Here is a 19,316-nt window from a genome sequence, read left to right as displayed (position 1 = left end):
AATTCCGAGAATTTCACCTAATGTAAATTCAATTCTACTTCCAAGAATCCTTTCTTCTAGGATCCACTTAAGATCCGTTGCAGTCTCTATGTCAGACTACAACTTGTAGCTGGGATGTTTGCTTTTTCTTTTTCCTTCTGTCTTCTTTGCTTGAGGAGCATCTCGCATATCAAGCTCTGGCGGTGATGGATTTTCAGCAGCCTTCTGCTGATCTGGTTTACTTCTTGTCACGCATTTAGTTGGCCCCGAAGAAGAAGGACCGGCAACATCTTCATCTCTTCTTCTCTTTTCCTCTATCATGGCTTCATGATTATTAATTTCAGCTAACCGAGCAAAAGTTGAAAATGATTCAGCTGGCTCGATCCATCCAGTTCTTCCTCGGATGCATTGACTGGCAATAGTTAAATCATCTTTGGTTGCCTTGCCTTGCTCCATGCGATCTAAGGTCTGCATCCACACTTTAGATTTTGCATCAGTTTTACATGCTTTAACAATTTCATTAGTTGGCTCAATTTGCAGCCCATAGGTTGCTGCATCAACAGCTGCATAGGCTGTTCTTGTTGCCAAATCCTCCAATCTTTTCTTCATGCCATCGTTACCGAAATTTGGCTCAAGAGAAAGCATGGTTTCGGTTGCATGAATTTTACTATCCTTCCAAAAGACTAATTTTTGTGCTTCAGCTTCACGGAATGCACCGCACTCCCTCTTATCATGCTGTAGGCTATCACACCAGATACAACGTCTTTTGAAGCCTTCTCGTATAGGTCTTTAGGCAGTTGACCGTCCCCTTTCTTTCACTTTTACATCAAGCCTTTCCACTTTGGAATTAATCTCCGTTAGATTAAGATGGAGATCCCGCATGCTTTTAATTAGCTCGTCCATGACATCCTTCTTTGGAGATGGAACAACATAATTTCTTGGTTGCTCGGCCATAGAGACAGGAGGTCGAGAAACAGGAACAGGCTCCTTCATGGATTCAGTTGGTGTAGGGGTAGATTCCCATCTTAGGCGCAACCGCTCTCTTCGAGCAATCATATTAACTGTTTCAGTGATATCACTCCAAGCAGTCTTCAATCCCGTCTCAGAGTCAGGATCTTCAAGTCAATCAGTTAGCTTTTCTTGAAGGAAAGGATTTGCAGCCTTTAGAAATAATTCAATCTTCTGGCTTTCCATACCTTGTTGATCGTCAGGATCTAGTTGAGCAAATTTGCTTTCAAATTCGCGATGAAGAGCAGTGGTGGTTAGACCCTTATTGGGCCTTTCGATCCATTCAGTGAAAACTTTCTTTGTCATAAGGCTAGAATCTTCAAGAAAAAATTCTTCTTGAAGAGCCTTCTTGAATGCGGACCATCCCGCGTCTTTTTGGAAAAGACCATGAATTCGGTCCTGGAGACCATGCACGGCCAAACAGGCAAAATATCGGCTCCAGGCATGATGAGGGACTCCGAAGAAGACCATCTTGTTAGTATAGAGGCGGATAAAAGAGGACACATTTTGCCCATTAAATTGCTTGAGCTCTTGCCCAACTGCTTCCAAAGCTTTAATGGCGGCGGCATCATTCCGCTCTTCTTCTTGTCTCCGTTGTTGTTGCAATTGCAACTGTTGCTAAAATTGCAATTGTTGTTGTTGGCTTTCTTGCATCAGACGAACCAACTGTTGCAAAGCATCTCCTCCCGAACTTGATGATTCTCCCACTGTACTTCCTCTTCCGCAGCGGACCTTCATGTCGGGTTCACCACTGTCGTCGTGTTAGGGGTTGAAGGTCTACCACCGGGGGTTAGAGCAGAAGAAGAGTGAGGGATTCAAGGTTTGGAGAAGGGAAAAAGAATGGAGTTTGACAAGATTCGGGTTTTGGAAATGACTTAGTTGAAGAAGAAGATATCAAGCTTTTTCTGTGTATTTAGCATACATGAATGGAATGAATGCCTTTAACTTGATTACAGCAAATACATTTGGGAAAAATAAGCCATTACATAAAGGATATTCTCAGATTTTAATCCAAATGCATATACCAAATGCAAGCTCAAAGGGCTTCTATCTCATGTACATAGACGGATTACAACTCCAAGAAACAAGTATTTTGACGGTAGACTCAAGTACATTCAAGACATAGATCAATAGTACATGAAATGCATTAATGGAGCATAAATTTAACTTCAGCCTTGTTTTAAAACAGAAATTTCCAGCCCATAATCAAGCTCAAAAAGTGTACATAAACTCAAGAATAAGCTCCTCTAATCATTAATGAGTAAAGCCCTGATGATAAGAGGTCAATTTTTTCTATTATAACCACATGGATCACTTGTTTGCTCAACAAAATGGACAAGAACAGTGGGCTGCCCTGCTTATGACTGGTTTTTTCAGCCCATAACAGCCTATACACCTTCAAAATCCACCCCCTTTGCTTGCCCCAAAGTCACTCAAGTACTCAAGTACTTGGGTACAAGTCGGGCTTCATTGGACCATGAATAAGGTAAATAAAATGAGAGAAGACGTACATAAGAGCATGCTGAATCCTTTTCTCTCAGATTTCCCCCTTTTATAGACTGTCATACCATTCATTTTCGTCAGACCAAATGGACGGGTAAGAGGAGCTCTCACCTTTCTTGTTTGTATCTTCAACTTCAGCTCCAGTTTGCCTTCAGTTTGCATGCTCTAAAGCATGCACCATAGCTCACAGTCTTCTCCAGTTGTTGCAGGTATGTAGGCCCGCATTTTGCGCCGAAAAATACGGGCTGCATCCTGCTCAGCTCCCACTTCACTTTTTGACATACTTTGGTCACTTACAGGTCACTTTAGTTCATTACTCCAGGTTCCCCATGAACCTAGTGGACTTTTGGCATTTTTCTTGAGTTCTAACCATATTTTCCACTTGAATCAATATGATTTATCCTGCAGACTGTCAATTACTTCCAGCTGATCAAGTTATAGGTTCTTATAGACTTAATTTTTTATCAATATTTGTGGTACAACTGAAAATTGTATGACAAATACAAATGAACTTATGTAACTAAGTGATATCTAAGTTGGTTGTTGGGTAACAATGGCTGAGTTATGTATGAAAATTCCTCATATAAATCCTAGTAAAGTTTTCCTGTTTTCATAAGAATCCCATGATTTATATTATGAACAATAAACTCTTTGACATTCACCCCCTCCTAACCTGCACATCCTCCGGCACGTGCCATTTCACAAGATTACAGGTTTAAGGAGGGTCTTCTTCTGACATATCTTCATCTTCATCCTCTAAGTCTTTTTCTTTTTGCTTGTCTTCAAGTAGATGGCTCATATCCAAGTCATCAAGCTCAGAAGTTGAAGATTCTTTCCTTTTGAAGAGCTTGATACGTTTACCGGCTATTGGTACTTTTACCATGGTTCCATCCATTTCAGCCAAAGAATAAGTAGCATTATCATGTACTACTTTTACTACATATGGTCCAAACCATCGCTTGGCTAGCTTTCTATGAGCACTATATTGATTGTCCAGGCCGCTATCATAGACAAGTACGCAATCATTCTCCTGAATAGCTCTTGGACGAAGTCGATGATTGTTGTCAAACCTCTTCTTATTCTTTAATCTTGCTGTTTTCAGCCTTTCAATGGCTGTCTTGACATCTTCTGGCCTTCTTTCAAGTTGCCTTATGCGCAAAGTTAGCAACTCTTCTCTATTCATGCCTTCATCCCAAGGCAAGATACTCCTTGTGACAATGGACTTGTCAATAGGCATAATAGGTGGCTGTCCATATATTAGTTCAGCCAGCATATAACCTGTTATTGCACTATGGGTAGTTCTATCAGTCCATAATGCAAATGGTAGCATTCTAGGCCATTCCCTCATCTTTCGTTTGCAAGATTTTGCCAAAGCTTTAAGAATTGGTTGATGACCTCTTTCGCTCTTACCATTGCCTTTAGGGTTGTAGGCTGATGTAAGAGATAGCTTGATTCCCAATTGAGCAAAAAAATGGCGAGCCTCATCAGCATCCAATTCTCCTCTATCAGCAGTTACTTTGGCAACACAGCCATACCTGCAAAATACTTCTTCAAGTAAAAATCTACAAACGGTTTGAGTAGACTTTGTTGTCAAGGCTTTTTCTTCCACTTGATTTGTGAGATCTTCTCTAGCAAATACTAGATATCTCATGTTCCAAATTCCTGTAGGCATGGTTACTAAATCAATAACCCATCTATAGTGAATGGATAAGGGAAAGGTAGGCTGAAGCCCATATCTATGCTTAACCATAGAGTACATTTGACAAACATGACAAGACTTAACAAAATGCTCAATGTCTTTATACATGTTTTGCCACCAAAGTTTCTCTTTTATTTTGGCAAAAGTGCCCCATATGCCTCTATGACCAGCCAATAGGCTTTCATGAAATTCTTGCAAGATCTGTCTTTGAGTCTTTTTGTCTTCTAAGACACGAACAGGCGCCCTTCCTTTCTTTTTCGCATGCCTCCAAAGGTAGCCATCTTCAAGAAAAAAGCCATAAGCTTTTCTCTTGATTCTCTTGGACTCTTCATTAGTCCAATCTTCCTTCTTTGTCATAGTGCTAAAAAATTGGCCAATTTTTAGCCAATCATCTGCATAATATTCTTCTTTAAAGTGTGAACAAACCATAACAAAACATTGAGCATGCTGTCTATCAGCTGCCCACTGTCTTTCTTTGGTTGTTTCTTCCTTCTTTGCTGATGTAAAATTTGTTTTAGCAGCTGAACCTAATGTACTTATTGTAATTAATGTTGTACCTGCATTTTTGGCAGCTGAGCCATCATTAGGTACAGCTGTACTTGCCGTTTTCAGATCCGAACCTGCATTTACAGCATCATTTTTAGCAAAGATAGACATGAGTCAACAACTTCTCCGAAACTAGCGGATCTTTCTCCCTCCTTGGTTGAGTGGGCTGAGTTGAGCTAGTGATAACACAAACCTTGAGTGGTTGGCGTCGGTTGGTGATGACAAGATGGAACCTGCATGTGTGGCTTTGATACCAATTGTAGGATATGAGGTGGGAGAGAGAGAGACAATGAACACAAGATAGTGAGCAAGAGTGGGCAATAGTCCCACAGTAAAAGTTGAAGTACTAGAATGAATGAAGAAAAGTACAATAGGTCTAAAGTAAGTTAGACCTAAACCTAACTCAACTAGAGTTTAATTGACTCTGGAGATAATGAACACAACTTACTAACTTTGTTGTGTCCATACCACTCACTTAAACATTGGGCATTGCCTAGAATTGGAAAATTCTAACAATATCATCACCAATATAGTGATAAAGGTATTATGCACACATGTTTTGGAACCTGAAAATGCTCCCTTTTATATAGTCTTTAATCACACATGCATGCTAATAATAATTACTCTTAAGTGACATCTTTAACATGCTTTTTATATGCTGTCCCACTTTGCTTCCTCCTTCCCTGGCTTTGGCCGTCTCTCATTCCCATTCCCATTCCTCATCTCATGTTTCTTTAATACATATATAAATACATACATGATTCACATGTACATGTCCATCTTTTTGTGTGTGTGTGTGTGTGTGTGTGTGTGCATGAAACACGGCCGGCGCGCCCCTCCCCTACCTCCCCCGGGCCCCGAAAAAAAGAAGAAGAAGAAGAAGAAGAGGTGAATAGCAATGAAATTTGTTGAAAACAGTGATGAAATTAAAGAATATTGGTCTTGAAGATAGATGCTGATTATTGTATGAAAGTATGCACAGGACTCTCGTTGGGTCCATAATAATGATTTGGTTAAGTGTTGTTTGTATCTTGAAATAAATAGATGTACCATTCACGGATGCGCACAAACAAGGCGTAGTAGTATCTTTATAGAAACAGGCCCTTATATGTATATACACATTTTGTACATGTGTGTGTGTGCATGTGTACATAGTATTTTTATATAACTGCATATATGTATGCATGCATGCCTGTATATGAGCGTTGTATGGGTATATATGCTTATGCTACATACAATTCTTTTTTTATGAATGGTGTTTGTATTTATTTTACAAAGAATAGTTCCTAGAATGAGGACATAAATGCTTGTATAACACACATACACACACACACACGCACGCACGCACGCTGCATGTTGGTGACCTATCATTGATGACCTTGTTTTAAATCTTCACAGGTTTCAGATCTGCATCTTGTGATTTGTAGATTTTATGTGTGGATGGTTGTTTGTTTGATTCATTCAACAACCTTTGTGGTGACCTTGACTTCAATAGTGAGAGTTTCTAGATCAGCATCTTGTGATCTGGCAATTTTAGTTCTAGATTATTTTATTGGCCCATTCAATTTTGAGTTGTAATACTAGGATTGAAGTGTGTCACTAAGGATGGGGAAAAAGGAAAGGAGGGAGGGAGACATGATGAAATCTATACATCAGTTATTGATGTAAATGTCTACACAAATGATGCCCTTTTGTTTTTTAAAGATGCTTCTAAAGATGGATTTTGTGCTCATAATGAGTTTCTTATAACGTGTGTTAATAGTAGGCTTTAGGTTGACATCAACATGCACACAAAGCACACATTTATTATTCTTTATACTTGTCTTTTCTCTAGGATGCAGGAGGATTTTTATTTGTTGCACATTCCTTGGGCCTAAAAACAACTCGTCGTCCAAATGGATATTGGTATGTTCGAACTTTAGATTTAATTTCTTTGTTTCTAGTTTACAAACATTGCTTTGGAGTTTGCAAGTTGAAAGGTGATGGGTTTTGTCGTGTTGAAGGTTGGTCAGGGTATGTGGGCCGTTTTGATAGGTGTTACTAATAATAGTGACACTTTGGCTTGCTACATGCTGGGTGCTGCTTAATCCATCTTATCTTAGTTGGTGAGGTCTTGAATAATGACTGTTTTGCTAATGCTACATGTGGTGTGCTACCTGATGGATCTAGCTTGAATTGTTGCCTTGTGACAATACAAGAAAGATTCCATTGCACACGCCTTGTCAAATTGACTAGTGGTCATTGACACGCTCTGTTGTGAACTCTTAAGATGAGTGAGTGCGATGTTAGCAAGAAAACTAGTGTCCACTCACATGTTCCATTGCCAACTCTAGGATGTGCTTCCCTCTATCAATTATATTATCCCACCACGGACACACCACCCACAAACACACACATTTTTTTGTGAAAATCATAGAAACGTGGAATGCTCTGAACTGCCTCTCGGGAGAACTCAAAACACCGAAATGTAAGGAGATGGGTCGGAACACATTTTCCCGGTTGAAATGTTTCCCCTTCGGGGAAAGGGCCTTTAGTGTCTTGTTTTGGTCGTTTTGAATGTTATTGTTTTTATTCTTTTTATGTATCATTTTTAGTGTGACACTTTTCTTCAAATGTTACTCGTTTTAATGCTTTATTTTTATCCTTTGAGTCAATCAGGCTTTCTGGCATGAACTAGTCCAGAAGCACATGATTTGTTCTAACTTCTGGAAGATCGTGGTGATGAATTGCGATCGCTTCTCTCTACCATGATAACAGCCTTGAGCAGCTGCTATGCTAAGAATGACCAAAACATATATCCCACACCAACCACCACATGCACACACACCCCCCTCTTTGTGCACCTCGGAGCTCCAATGACTCCATCAAACTTTGATGGAGCTCACAACGAGGTGATGATTGATTGACAAAATGGCAGGCTAATAATTTTTTGGATTTCTTGGTATTATGTTTGTACCCCAGAAAGCATGGGTGGTGGAGCTATTTTGGACATTGAGACTCACATGATTGCTCCTGTAAACATGGGCCACCTTCCCCTGCAAAAGAAAACCAAGAGGCTGTGAGACATAAATCTTCTCCTCCAATATGCCATTTAGATAGGCCGACTTCATGTCCATCTAATAAATGGCCCAACAGTGATAGGCGACTAAAGCCAAAATAGCTTGAATAGTGGACATCCGAGTTATCAGTGCGAAAGTCTCAAAATAATCCAAACCTGCCCTCTGAGAAAATCCCTTGGCAACAAGCCGTGCCTCAGGCTTGTTCAAGGTCCCATCTGCAAGATACTTGGTCTAAACTCTGCAAATGATTGACTGCTATAGTGTCATGTTTATCCATATTGCATCATGTGGGAGGTTGAATGCTTATTGATGTGCCATAGAACGAGATTTGGTGAATAGGTCGAAGGCTTTTTTGAAGTCAATGAGCAATTAATTTTCTTTTTGTTCCTTTCAAAGCTTCCTCAATGGGGTGGACAAATTCAGGGGAAGAGGTAGGGAAAGAGAGATGATCCATAAACTACCTTGCACCAAGCAATACATGTGAGCAAGAAATTAATGCGCTCATAGAAGAAGCGAGTGTGGGATGCGTTAGAATGTGTGGATCAAGTTTGCATTTTATTGTGTTTATGCATGCATTATTTTCTTTTGGCAATATAGTTTTGGTTTAAATACATTTTCATGACAAATGTAAATTGCTAGAGATGGACATATTGTTGCAATGGTGAGGCTTTGTGTGTGTCTAAGTACATTCTGGTTAAATAAAGCATGTGCAAGATCACAGGTGGTGCTTTGGAGTAAATAATCTTTTGAATGCCTCTTAGAGTGTAGTTTGCTTGATAAACATTTGGTTTGTTTCATTTCACAAGATTTTCACAGGCAAATATCAAGCTTTCTTCTGTATGGAAACTGTCTAGCACTGAAGTAGTTCAAGTAAAACTTGGAGTTTTAGACTTGTCTTAAAACTGATGGATAACTTGAATGGGTCATTTTTTGTCCACTCTTACTTATACTTCAAAAACTTTGTGGCAGGGATGATTTGGAAAAGCTTGATACTGCAGTAGAGCTCTTCATTTGGGAAAGCTGGGTGAAAAGGGTGCATTCAGAAAGCGGTATACCATTTCTGTTCTGGGTTCCGTATTTTGAAGATGTTAACAGATATGAACAGTGTAATCTTTTGTGACTAACTCAAGGGTAACTTTGGTTGATGGAGATAGTGACATGCCAAATGACTGTTTTCTTTTATGTTGTTGTTTTCACAATTCTCAGTGATCTTCTTCTTCATCTATATTTGTGTGCAGGTGTTATTTACTATGAAAATACTGCTACAAAACAAGTTGCACTAGATAAGTTGGCACCCAAAATTAGACATGGGAATACCCTCATAGACTGTGAGACCTTGAGAATAATGCCACAAAAAAGGGCATTTTGGAAAGCTGGCAGATGGGATCTCCATCACGCGGTATGTTCATTTTACCTATTTTCCTTTGTTAAACTAAAGGTAACTGTCAAAGATGTGGAGTATTTGCATAGTTTTTTCCACATGGGAAATGCATAGAACTATGGAAGTACGGTTGGAATATGATGCATCCCCTGGGGCTGAATTTTACATATCCCTAATTTTATACAAAATAAACAAGGAAAATATACATTTTTTAGAGAGTTATGGAACCTTAAACTTCAAAATTTCATCTTTCAAACTTCATTGTCCTTGCATGAGAGAAGCTTTTGCAAGAGGACTGTATTTTTATTTTCTGGGATCCTATTTTTTAAATCTCAGAAGGACCGAGTATGTTTTCCATATTTCATACGAGTAAGGAATCATTCATTTCCCACGTCCTGTTCATTTGGCCATATGAGTATGTTTCCAACAAGTGTTTCTATGTACTATTCCAATTCAGAAGGTAGGGCATACTTTCATCTTGAAGGCAGGTCATTTCTCCCTCCCACATCGGTTATGGCATAGGAGTAAGCCTCTTTCCACTGTCTGAAATAGTTATGTTTCCTTGGAAACAAAGAGTGTTTTCATGGATCTCTTTCAGTGTGGGTTCTCTATTCGTTGAAGATTTTCCAATAGTCAAGAGGCAATTTATCATATGGTATGGTCATGCTTAGCTACAAAGCCCTTGAATACATTGTTGGATTTTGCCAAAGATGTTGCACAAGTTTTTGAGTTATGTTCTTCTCCATTGCCAGATTTTTTTCACTTCAATGGCTAAGTTGGGCTCCGTTGACTACTTACACTACAGGAAGCATTGAATATGCTGAAACCAAAAGATGAGATACATACCCAAAGGACTTACTTATCACCTAAGAGACAGCATGGCACAACTCTTTCTGAACATTAAGCTGGCCTCCTCCACAAGGATTCGTTGTATCTGTATTTCTAATGAGAGCTCCATGACCTGGGAAAGTGGTCACAACTCTTTCTGAACATTAAGCTGGCCTCCTCCACAAGGATTCTTTGTATCTGTATTTCTAATGAGAGCTCCATGACCTGGGAAAGTGGACAAATTTCGTCTTGGAGCAGGCAATGTTATTTCCCTTGGATATTATAGTACGTTGCATTTGCAGATTAGTGGTCCTTGGTCTCCACCTCTAGATGGGATAAGTGACATGGTAGGTCTGATAGGGCTGTTGCTCCTGCTTCATATTTGGCTGTCTCCCCGGGCAACTGGTGGTCTCCACATGCAACTGCTTGGATTACATGTAGATCTCAGCAACAGTAAACTCTCAAAGTATGTGATGGTTGTGCTATGGGGCAGTGTATCCAGATGTTTTATAAAGTTGTTTAGTACTGAGATTTTACACACGATGGCTTAGAGCCATCGTGTATCTTGTAATCATGTAAACTTGTACCTTTTTTTCGTAATTAATACAATTACCTTTTACGAAAGCAATGGGTGTAGCTCAGTTGGTTGGGTGTAGCTTAGTTGGTTGAGTTGAATAGGGTGGTGACCAAGTCTTCAGTTCAACTCCTATATCCCACATGGTCATTTAGTAGTAATGTTACAAAAGGGAGAATTGAACCTAGGTTAGTGGGTTAAATAAAAACAAGTGGCTTATCCCTAGGGTAGCCACTTGAGAGAGAGAGAGAGAGAGAGAGAGAGAGAGAGAGAGAGAGAGAGGTCTACAAAGACCAAACGGGTGTAGCTCAAGTGGTTAAGTTGAATGCATGGTGACTAGAAGGTCTTGGGTTCAACTCCTACATTTCGTACGGTCGTTAAATATAACTATAGGAAAAAGGGAGATTTGAACCCAAGTTAGTGGGTCAATAAAATAAGTGGCTTACCACTAGGGAAGCCACTTGATTATGGAAAAAAAGAGACATCTACAAACATATCTCATCCTTGAACTCCATGATTAGATGTAAAAGCTCGAAATCCTCCCTAAATAGGCGATCGTATCACCCTTGATCATTACACCACACTACTATAGATGTAGTGCTCCTTCAACTCAGCCTCCATCACACTAACGTGACGCAAGTCGTGTTCCATCCTTGGACATTCGGATGGTGCTAGTAGCATTGGTCATAGTGGTTACGAACTGACTTAGTGCATATGTAGTAAGGATACTTAGGGTCCTATTGTGCACATGATTGTGCAATCGCAACTCTTGGACTCTTGGCCCATAGACTGACATGTCCATACATTGGGATGGTGTGGGCTGATGGTATGGGATGCCATCTCTTGGGATATGGTAATGACTTGGAGTGTTGCTAGCTCTTATCCGGATGTCCAAGGATGTAATAGGTCCTCTAGGGGTATGCCCTCAAATGTTAATGTCTCTATCCTTAGTATGGAGACGTATGTATGACCTATGGTGCGTTTGATGCTGTGTGAAAATGGGGTGTTGATATTGGCTGAGCATACCGTGAAGCCGTCCTTATGTAAAGGCCGAAAGTGTGTTTGGAAATGGATCATCTTTATCTTCTTGCCAAGATGTTGTATTGGATTAACCCAAGTCCTCTGTTGAACAATATCCATCATAATCACCAGGTGTATAGAAAGATATTAATATCTGATATTCCTTCTCTTCCATAGTGGCTCTAGTTTTACTTCTCAAATTGTGCTTGATGAGATCAATGGTGAGGCTAGTGAATGTCGCAAGGCCAAGCACACGAGAATGCCCTTTACTAGAGTCAAAGTGCTTTCTCTGTGTGTGTGTCTTCCCAAGCACTCATTCTAGAATGTTGCTTACTCTTATGAGAGAGCGCAATGGAAGAGGAAACATGAATACGGAGATGGGAAGAGAAAGACTACAGTGAAAGAAAAGAATGGAAGAAGTAAATGTGTAGTGAACTCCAAAAGAATGCCAAATATAAAGAGGACTGATTAGACCTTGCAGGCAACCCAAGGCATTACCGAGAGCACCGGATCAAGCTGATGATGGAAGGCAGCCTTGGAAGATAGAGGAGAATCCTTGACTGTTGGAGTGTCCTAAAACCTACAAAAGATAATTTGTGAATGACGACCATTGTGAAATGGCTATAAATAGCCACTAACAAACAATAATAAAATAATAATAAAATTTTATTGCCTAAAAGGAATGCTGGTTGCCCCATCTCATTAGTGTGAATGTAGTCCAAATCCATTGAAAAAGAAATGCAAGGCTAGAAGTAAGCCTCAGCCAGTGTGAACACACCTAAAATTGATTGGAAAAGAAATGCATACTCTAAATAGAGCTGCTCCTATATTAAAACACATAACAAATTGAGTGTGAGTGCTCCTAAAATCCCCGTTTGTCTTAGATTGAGGCTCGCTGGTAGAGGTAATTGTGCAAGACACACATGATTGCTAACACCCCCTTTCAGATCCTAGATGTGGCTGAAGGCTAAATAAGATGGAATGGTTCCAAGGGTAGCAAAAAGGATGCCAATGCGGATGAAGTCCATTGATGAAGAGGCTCCTTATACATGATCCTAGAAGTCCCCCTCTCAAACATAAGGGGCTCAGGAATCCATAGCCATATTAGTTATATCATCCCTCTCTGAAAGGGATGGGAGGTATGAGGGAACCACTAGAGGAGATGGTGGGGGATGGGTGGAACCGGTGGGAAAGATGGTGCATAAATGGGAAGTGGTGCCGCTATGGAGGATTGCCACAAAGGACCCTGTACAGTGAAAGGGCAATGAAACCTATGAAATTTCAATCCCACTCTCTTGCCAATCTATCACTAAAGTGGCTCTTGAAGAAGAATCCTTAATAAAGATGGCTACTATGTGCAGACAACTCGAGTACTGAGTCAAGTAAGGCCATGCAGTGAGAGAAGTGGGAAGCCCAAGTCCGGAACATATAGGATTTCCTAAATGGAGCTCGATGGATGGTCATGCAATAATGACAAAGTACCAACACCACTAATAGGCATTGGCTTTCACGTCTGGTGGGAGAGCTTGGCATTACAGAGTTACCTATTCTCCATTGTGACAGTCAGAGTGCTATCATGCTAGCATAGAATCTCGTCTTTCATGTGAAGACGAAGCACATACAGGAGAAGTACCACTTCATTAGAAATGTACTTGATAGTAAGAGCATTGAGCTTGTCAAAGTGCATACAGATGATAATCCTGCACACCTTCTCACGAAGGGTCTTCCAGCAAAGTGGTTTGCTCCATTGTTGTCTATGAGCCAAGGCCTCACTAAAGATGAGATGACTGAAGAAGAAGGCTCCTCCATCGCATGAATGTGAAGGAACACAAACTCATGTATAATAGTTGGTGAGGAAGTAGAGAAGGGCTTTAGATGTTTTAGCTCCATCCTTTGCTTGCGGATGAAGGCGAGTGTATTTCTTCCAACCCTTCTCCTTGAGATGAGTGCCCCTTTCATAGTGTGGACATTTGGGCTTCTCTGAATCGTTGTTAAAGTTTGAGGAAGACTCCGAATGTTTTAACTTGCTTCTTCTTCTTGTTCTTGGCCTTCTTGTCCTTCTTGTTGTCCCCTATTGAACTTACAGTAAAAGCCTTAGTAAGGCTAGATCCATTGGTACCGATCTCTTTGAGTTTCTCTTCCTGCTCTAAAACAAGTGGAGCAAGCTCCTCCCATAGAATAGTCTTCCAAGCCTTGGAGGCAAGAAAGTTGATATAGAAGACATCCCACCATTCTTCTCCCCTTCTTCTCCATTCCCATATGGTGAGTTGTGAGTTGAGTGTATGTGTGTGTGTGAGATTTAAAGTTTGAGAGTGATGAAGATGCAATGAGAAGCTCTATTTCTCCATGAAGTGCTTGAGAATGGAAGCAAGAATGTGAGGTTGGAGAAATGCATGTGGATCATGGAGTGATATCTATCAAGGCACTAGGAATGCAATGCGAAGATCTACTTCTCCATGAAGTGCTTGAGAATGGAAGCAAGAATGCGAGCTTGGAGCAATGCATGTGGATCATGGAGCGATGCTTATCAAGGTACTAGGAATGCATTGAGGTAAGTAAGGTAACTGTGCTCACTACATCCCAACCATTAAGTGATTCTATTGTTTGTAAATGGTATATCTTGATGCATTGTTAGGATTTATATGTAAGTAGATTGTGTGAGAGATAGCCTCTTTAAAACAGCCCCAAAACAACAAATTACCAGAAGTTTCATTAAACGGGAGTGGTTCTAGAGAGTTTTTGTGTCCCATATGCAAAACCCCAATTTGGGAGGATCCTTCCACATCTATAAATAGACAAGCTGCCTGCCATGTAAAGAAAATACCCTAACACAGAAGCATAAACAGAAACCGTACGACAAAGCACAGATTGATAAAAGAACACAGTTAGGGTTAGGGTTAGGGTAACTTAGAGACAATGAACACAGTTAATAAATGAAATGATATGACTACTCATAATACGATGCTCATGCAGCAAACACACTATGCAGTGAATGAATACTGAACCTCGAACTCCTGTATCTCAAGGATCAGGGCAGGGGTAATGAGCAGGAGAGTGTGTCGTACTCCGAATGGATCCCGAATCGCAGCAAGGCAGCCTTCGGATGTCGAACACTAGCAAACGCAGTAGTGAGAAGCTGGATCTGATGCAAATAGCAATGAGGAGAGAGAAAGACTAAAAACGCAGGCAATAGGTGAGAGAAAGACTAAAAACGCAGGTAGGACAGCTTGCAGGAGAGAGAAAGACAAAACGTAGGTAGCAGATGAGAGAAAGACTAAAAACACAGGCAGGACAGCCTGTTGGAGAGAGAAAAACTGCAGCGACTGCAGCAGGAGAGAGAAACTAAAAACGCAGGCAGGACAGCCTGCAGGAGAGAAAAACTGCAGCGACTGCAGCATGAGAGAAAAAACTGTCAGGGCGGCAGCTGGGCCCTACAAACGCAGTAATTTGCTGATGTGGTAGGTTGTATTACAGCAGTGCAGATGATCAGCAGTCAGTCGCTAGGCAGAAACAGCAGCAATCAGCATGTGGAGGGCTGGAAATAGGCGCCAAACTGTAGGGAACAGTGATGGACAGCAAGGGCTGAGATGTCCTCCGCAAACAAGGTGTGGGCAGCAAGCTGATAACACCTGAAACCTACAAAAACGAGATTCGGAAAAGAGTGGAGGGCTGGTTGCCAATTTATAGAAAATTAGGATTCTAGATCCTCTCCCACTTAACTCTCTCGATCCGCTCCCCATTTTAGGGTTTTGGCTAAAATAAGCCTAAAATAAGCATGTTTTGGGGCTGTTTAAGTGGCTAAGAGCAATTCTTAGCACAACATCCCCTCTCAGGCCCAAAATAGGGCGAGAAAAGTAGGCCAACCTAAATTTTGATTTACCCTGAGGCATCCCACCCCAAAGCGGCCAGGGCATTAGACAAAGGGTGCACGTCGGCTGCCCAGTGGCCTACCAAGACTACAGAGGCGATGGTTATTTTACCAAGGGAGCCCAAGTGATCACCCCAGAGAGGCCAGGGTATCGGACGAAGGGTGCTCGGCGGCAGCCCAAGGGCCTATCAAGTCCTTCAGAGGCGAATGGAATCAATGGATTAAAAAAACAAAAAGTTTTGAAAATACATAAGTAATATAGGGGCAATGGTCGATTAAGTGATAGATAGGAAAAGATAAAGAGAGTTTTAAACCCAAGTCAAGCACAAAACTAGCAGACCAATCCCTCGCATTGACTAGGATAAGTGCCTAAGGATGAGAAAAAGTGTGTATGTGCCAATCATGTGGTGAATATGTGGAAAGGCAAAAAAGAGGATGGTGGGCTTAGCAAGACAAGCAAAACAAGCAAGCAAGCAAGGGTAGGAAAACTGCCGTTAGGAGAACTACCATGTGTTATGCTACGAATATGGTGGATCCTAGAGTCGACTACTCCAAAAGACCGAAAAGGGATAAATGCGCACAAATGCATGTTTACATGAACAGAATGCCAATGCATGGGGTAATGCAAAGGGAGATGCAAGATGTTATGCTCATGCAATATGCTATGCAACGGTGCCACTGGGACTGTGCCCTCACAGGGCAATTGTTCACTTGTCCAACTGCCCTTTTACAATCAGGTCATCTTGACAATGCGGATGAAGTTACAAATGCCCATAATACGATACAAAAGAATAAGTAAATATGATGTTTGAAAACTGTAAGCATCATCACTGTCACGATCAAGAGTAGAAGCCGCCCCCTCGCAAACTGGAAGGGAAAGCACCCTTTCCCGTCAAGCTGAAGAAGTAGGAAGGGTGTACCCAAGCCAATCCTAGGTAGCAGGTATTGATGAAGAACCGGCCGGTTGACCGCTTGGGTCAAGATATCTGCAAAATTATCTGATGAAGGCACAAACTCTAGGCGAATAATACCTAGCTCAACCTGCTCTCTGGAAAATTGGAAGTGGACTCCCACATGCCGTGTTCGTGGTGTGATGATCGGATTGCTCGCAAGGGCAATGGCACTCTGGTTGTCGCAATAGACAACTGTGGGAGAGTCACATGGAAAATGAAGGGCCGCTAGTAAACTCCTTAGATAGATGCCATTGAAGAGAGCCCAGTACTCAGCCTTGGCCGTGGAAGCCGCCACGGTCTCTTGCCTTCGGCTAGACCAAGAAATGGAAGCCGTGCCCAAGGTAAAGAGGTAGCCGCCATGGGAACGTCGGGTGTCAAGATCTCCCGCCGAATCAAAATTAGTGTACCTCTACAAATATAAACCAGAACTATATATCAAGCCATAAGAAAAAGTACACCGCAAATAATGCAACACACGAAGACATGCAATCCAATGTGACGTCCTAGGTGTTGTGAAATACTGACTAAGTATGCTAACTGAGTAAGCTAAATCTAGCCTAGTGTGAATTAACCAAAGAAGTTTTTCTACAACAAAACGATAGTGGTGTGCATCGAAGGGCTGTCCTAAGGTATCCTTCGACAAGTGGACAGTAGAATCAAGAGGCGTGGCCACTGGCCGTGTGTGATCTAAAGTGGTAAGCTTACTTATCTTGTCATCAGGCGTGTGTGTACGCACGACACCCGAAGACTCTGAAATGGAAAATAAGAGGCCGAAAGCCAAAAAAATGCCTCATACGAGATCTTCTGAGAAAGAGCTGCAGTTGAGCACCGGTTGAGGATGTACACCAAAGTGTTAATAGCCTCGACAAAAAGGCGCTCAGGAAGCTGTGCTGCAAACAGCATAGAGCGTACCATTTCCATGACTATGTGGTTTCTACGCTCTGCGACTCCATTCTGAGAGGGGGAGTTGGCAGAGGTGAGCTGGCGAGAAATGCCATGCTTCTGTAGAAACTTGGAAAACTTGTAGGAGATAAACTCATCATCGCTATCACTCCTCATGCACTCGACACGACGACCAGTTTGGTTATGAACCAGTAGCACCCAAGCAGAAAAATATGTGGAAGCATCTGACTTATGCTTGAGGAAGTACACCCGCATGTATCGAGAATGATCATCCACTATCAAAAAGAAGTACAGCGTACCATGCAAAGCGACAGTGGATGTCGGCCTGCAAAGATCAATGTGAATCAATCTAAGAGGCTCCTCAGCTCTATCTGTAGACTGCTAAGGAAATGGGGTACGGTGGTGCTTCCCGAGCTGATAGGCTTTACAGACATCTCGAGCTAGCTTCAGGCGTGGAAGGTCCTCAATCAGCTCATGGCGTGAGAACTCATAAAGTGAGTCATAACGAAGATGCCCTAAGCGAAAACGCCAAAGACGCTTATTGTGCGTAGGCTCCCGAGATGTTGCTAAGGCCTGGAAGCTATGGAACATGGAGCCCTCGGCAGTCGGCTCGGTGAGAAAATGAGTCATATGGTATAGGCCATTAGGCTGTGCCTCACCGCAAGCAATCACTAAACCAGTCTGAGAGTCAAGGACCTCGACTGTGGTCACTGTAAAGAAAACTGCTCGCCCCAATCAGCAAAGCTTTTGAACAGATAACAAGTTCACCCCAAGCTGAGGGACATGATATACATTGTCCAGCGAAGCCAGATCCGGATCCTTGTCAGTAGCAAATTGACGCAACCTTAAGCCTAAATCTTGACCGAGGAGTTGTTTCCTACACGGACTCGCCCGACTGTTGCAGAGACTCGAGTACGGAAAATGCCCTCTATAGGAGTCATGTGATATGTAGCTCCACTATTCACAATCCAAATTGAAGCTGAAGTGCTCGACTGTGACGAGTGGGCCTCTGCAGTAACCTCATTAGGAGGCAACTCATAGATGTGAACAAGACTCGTATCGGATTTCTCTACGAAGACGATGTGAGCCTCTACAGACCAGTCAGACAAGCCCTGTGCAGTTGAGAACGTTGTCGACTGAGATGGCTGTGCGGTGGTAGTGCGAGTTTGACCTTTAAACTGCCCCTTGCCATCACCTTACCTCCCTTGCTAAGGGTTGCTCGACTGAGGGGCGGGGGTTTGAGACTTAGGTTTTGGTGCTGTGCCTCGTGCCTTTGATTGACACTCGTTGTCAAAATGGCCAGTCTTTTGACAATGTTGACAATACCTATTCTTTTTAGGTATATTCTACCACCCTGGTTTAAGTTGTGATTGGGAGTTTCCTTGAGAATCCCCAGATTGATTTAGCTTTGGAGTTTGATTTTGATTCTGAGTGGAGGTTTGGTTTGGTTTGCCCTTCCCTTGTTGCCCTTTCTGAGAATGAGCAAGAAGAGTCCCCTTTGAAGAGGAATTCATATGAAACTGATTGAATAACTGTGCGTAACGCAACAGATGACACTCAAATTCATAGAATGTAGGCGTGCTAGGCTTTGAAACTATTCCTTCCACAAAATTGAAGTATTTCTTGGGGAGTTTATTCAGGAACAATGTGACTTAATCGTCAGAGGACTTGGAAGTCCCCGTAGGGGAGAATTCAGCGAGGAGACGCCGATACTCAGTCAACTTGACTTTCAAGTCACCCCGGTCAGTGATTTTGAAAAGCTGAAGCTCATGGTCAAGATTAATACGACGGGTCCTATCCCGAGCCGCATAGCGGTCAGTCAAGTGTGCCCATCGCTTTGATGCCAAGTCAAAATGCTGAAGCTGAGAATGAAACTCGGGTAATAAGCCTTGTGTCAGCTCGACAATGGCGGAGTTATTCCTAGCCTTCCATGAGCGGACGACCTCGTATGAAACAAATGCGGGATCGGGTTGAGGTTCCAACCCCTGCACAAGA

At 41.9% G+C, this 19,316-nt stretch overlaps 1 protein-coding gene across 4 annotated transcripts in view; it reads left to right on the top strand.

Moving 5' to 3' along the window:
- LOC148022776 (uncharacterized) overlaps nt 1–19,316 on the top strand; it is an 85,094-nt gene that overhangs the window by 56,517 nt on the left and 9,261 nt on the right. For all 4 annotated transcript variants that reach the window (XR_015693543.1, XM_087695710.1, XM_087695712.1 and 1 more), the window contains 3 exons: nt 6,570–6,640; nt 8,764–8,843; nt 9,033–9,193. Coding sequence is in view for 3 of the 4 variants with exons in the window: in XM_087695710.1 (XP_087551836.1) it covers nt 6,570–6,640; nt 8,764–8,843; nt 9,033–9,193 (312 nt within the window). In the remaining variant the exon portion in view is untranslated. The remainder of the gene's footprint in view (nt 1–6,569; nt 6,641–8,763; nt 8,844–9,032; nt 9,194–19,316) is intronic.

This window comes from Lygodium microphyllum, chromosome 16 (genome assembly GCF_053477565.2).
Source record: "Lygodium microphyllum isolate KBCC chromosome 16, Lygodium_microphyllum_v1.1.10, whole genome shotgun sequence".
In the NCBI taxonomy this organism is placed as follows: Eukaryota; Viridiplantae; Streptophyta; class Polypodiopsida; order Schizaeales; family Lygodiaceae; genus Lygodium; species Lygodium microphyllum.
Note: the sequence above shows the minus strand (reverse complement) of the source record. Positions and strands in the feature narration are given on the sequence as shown.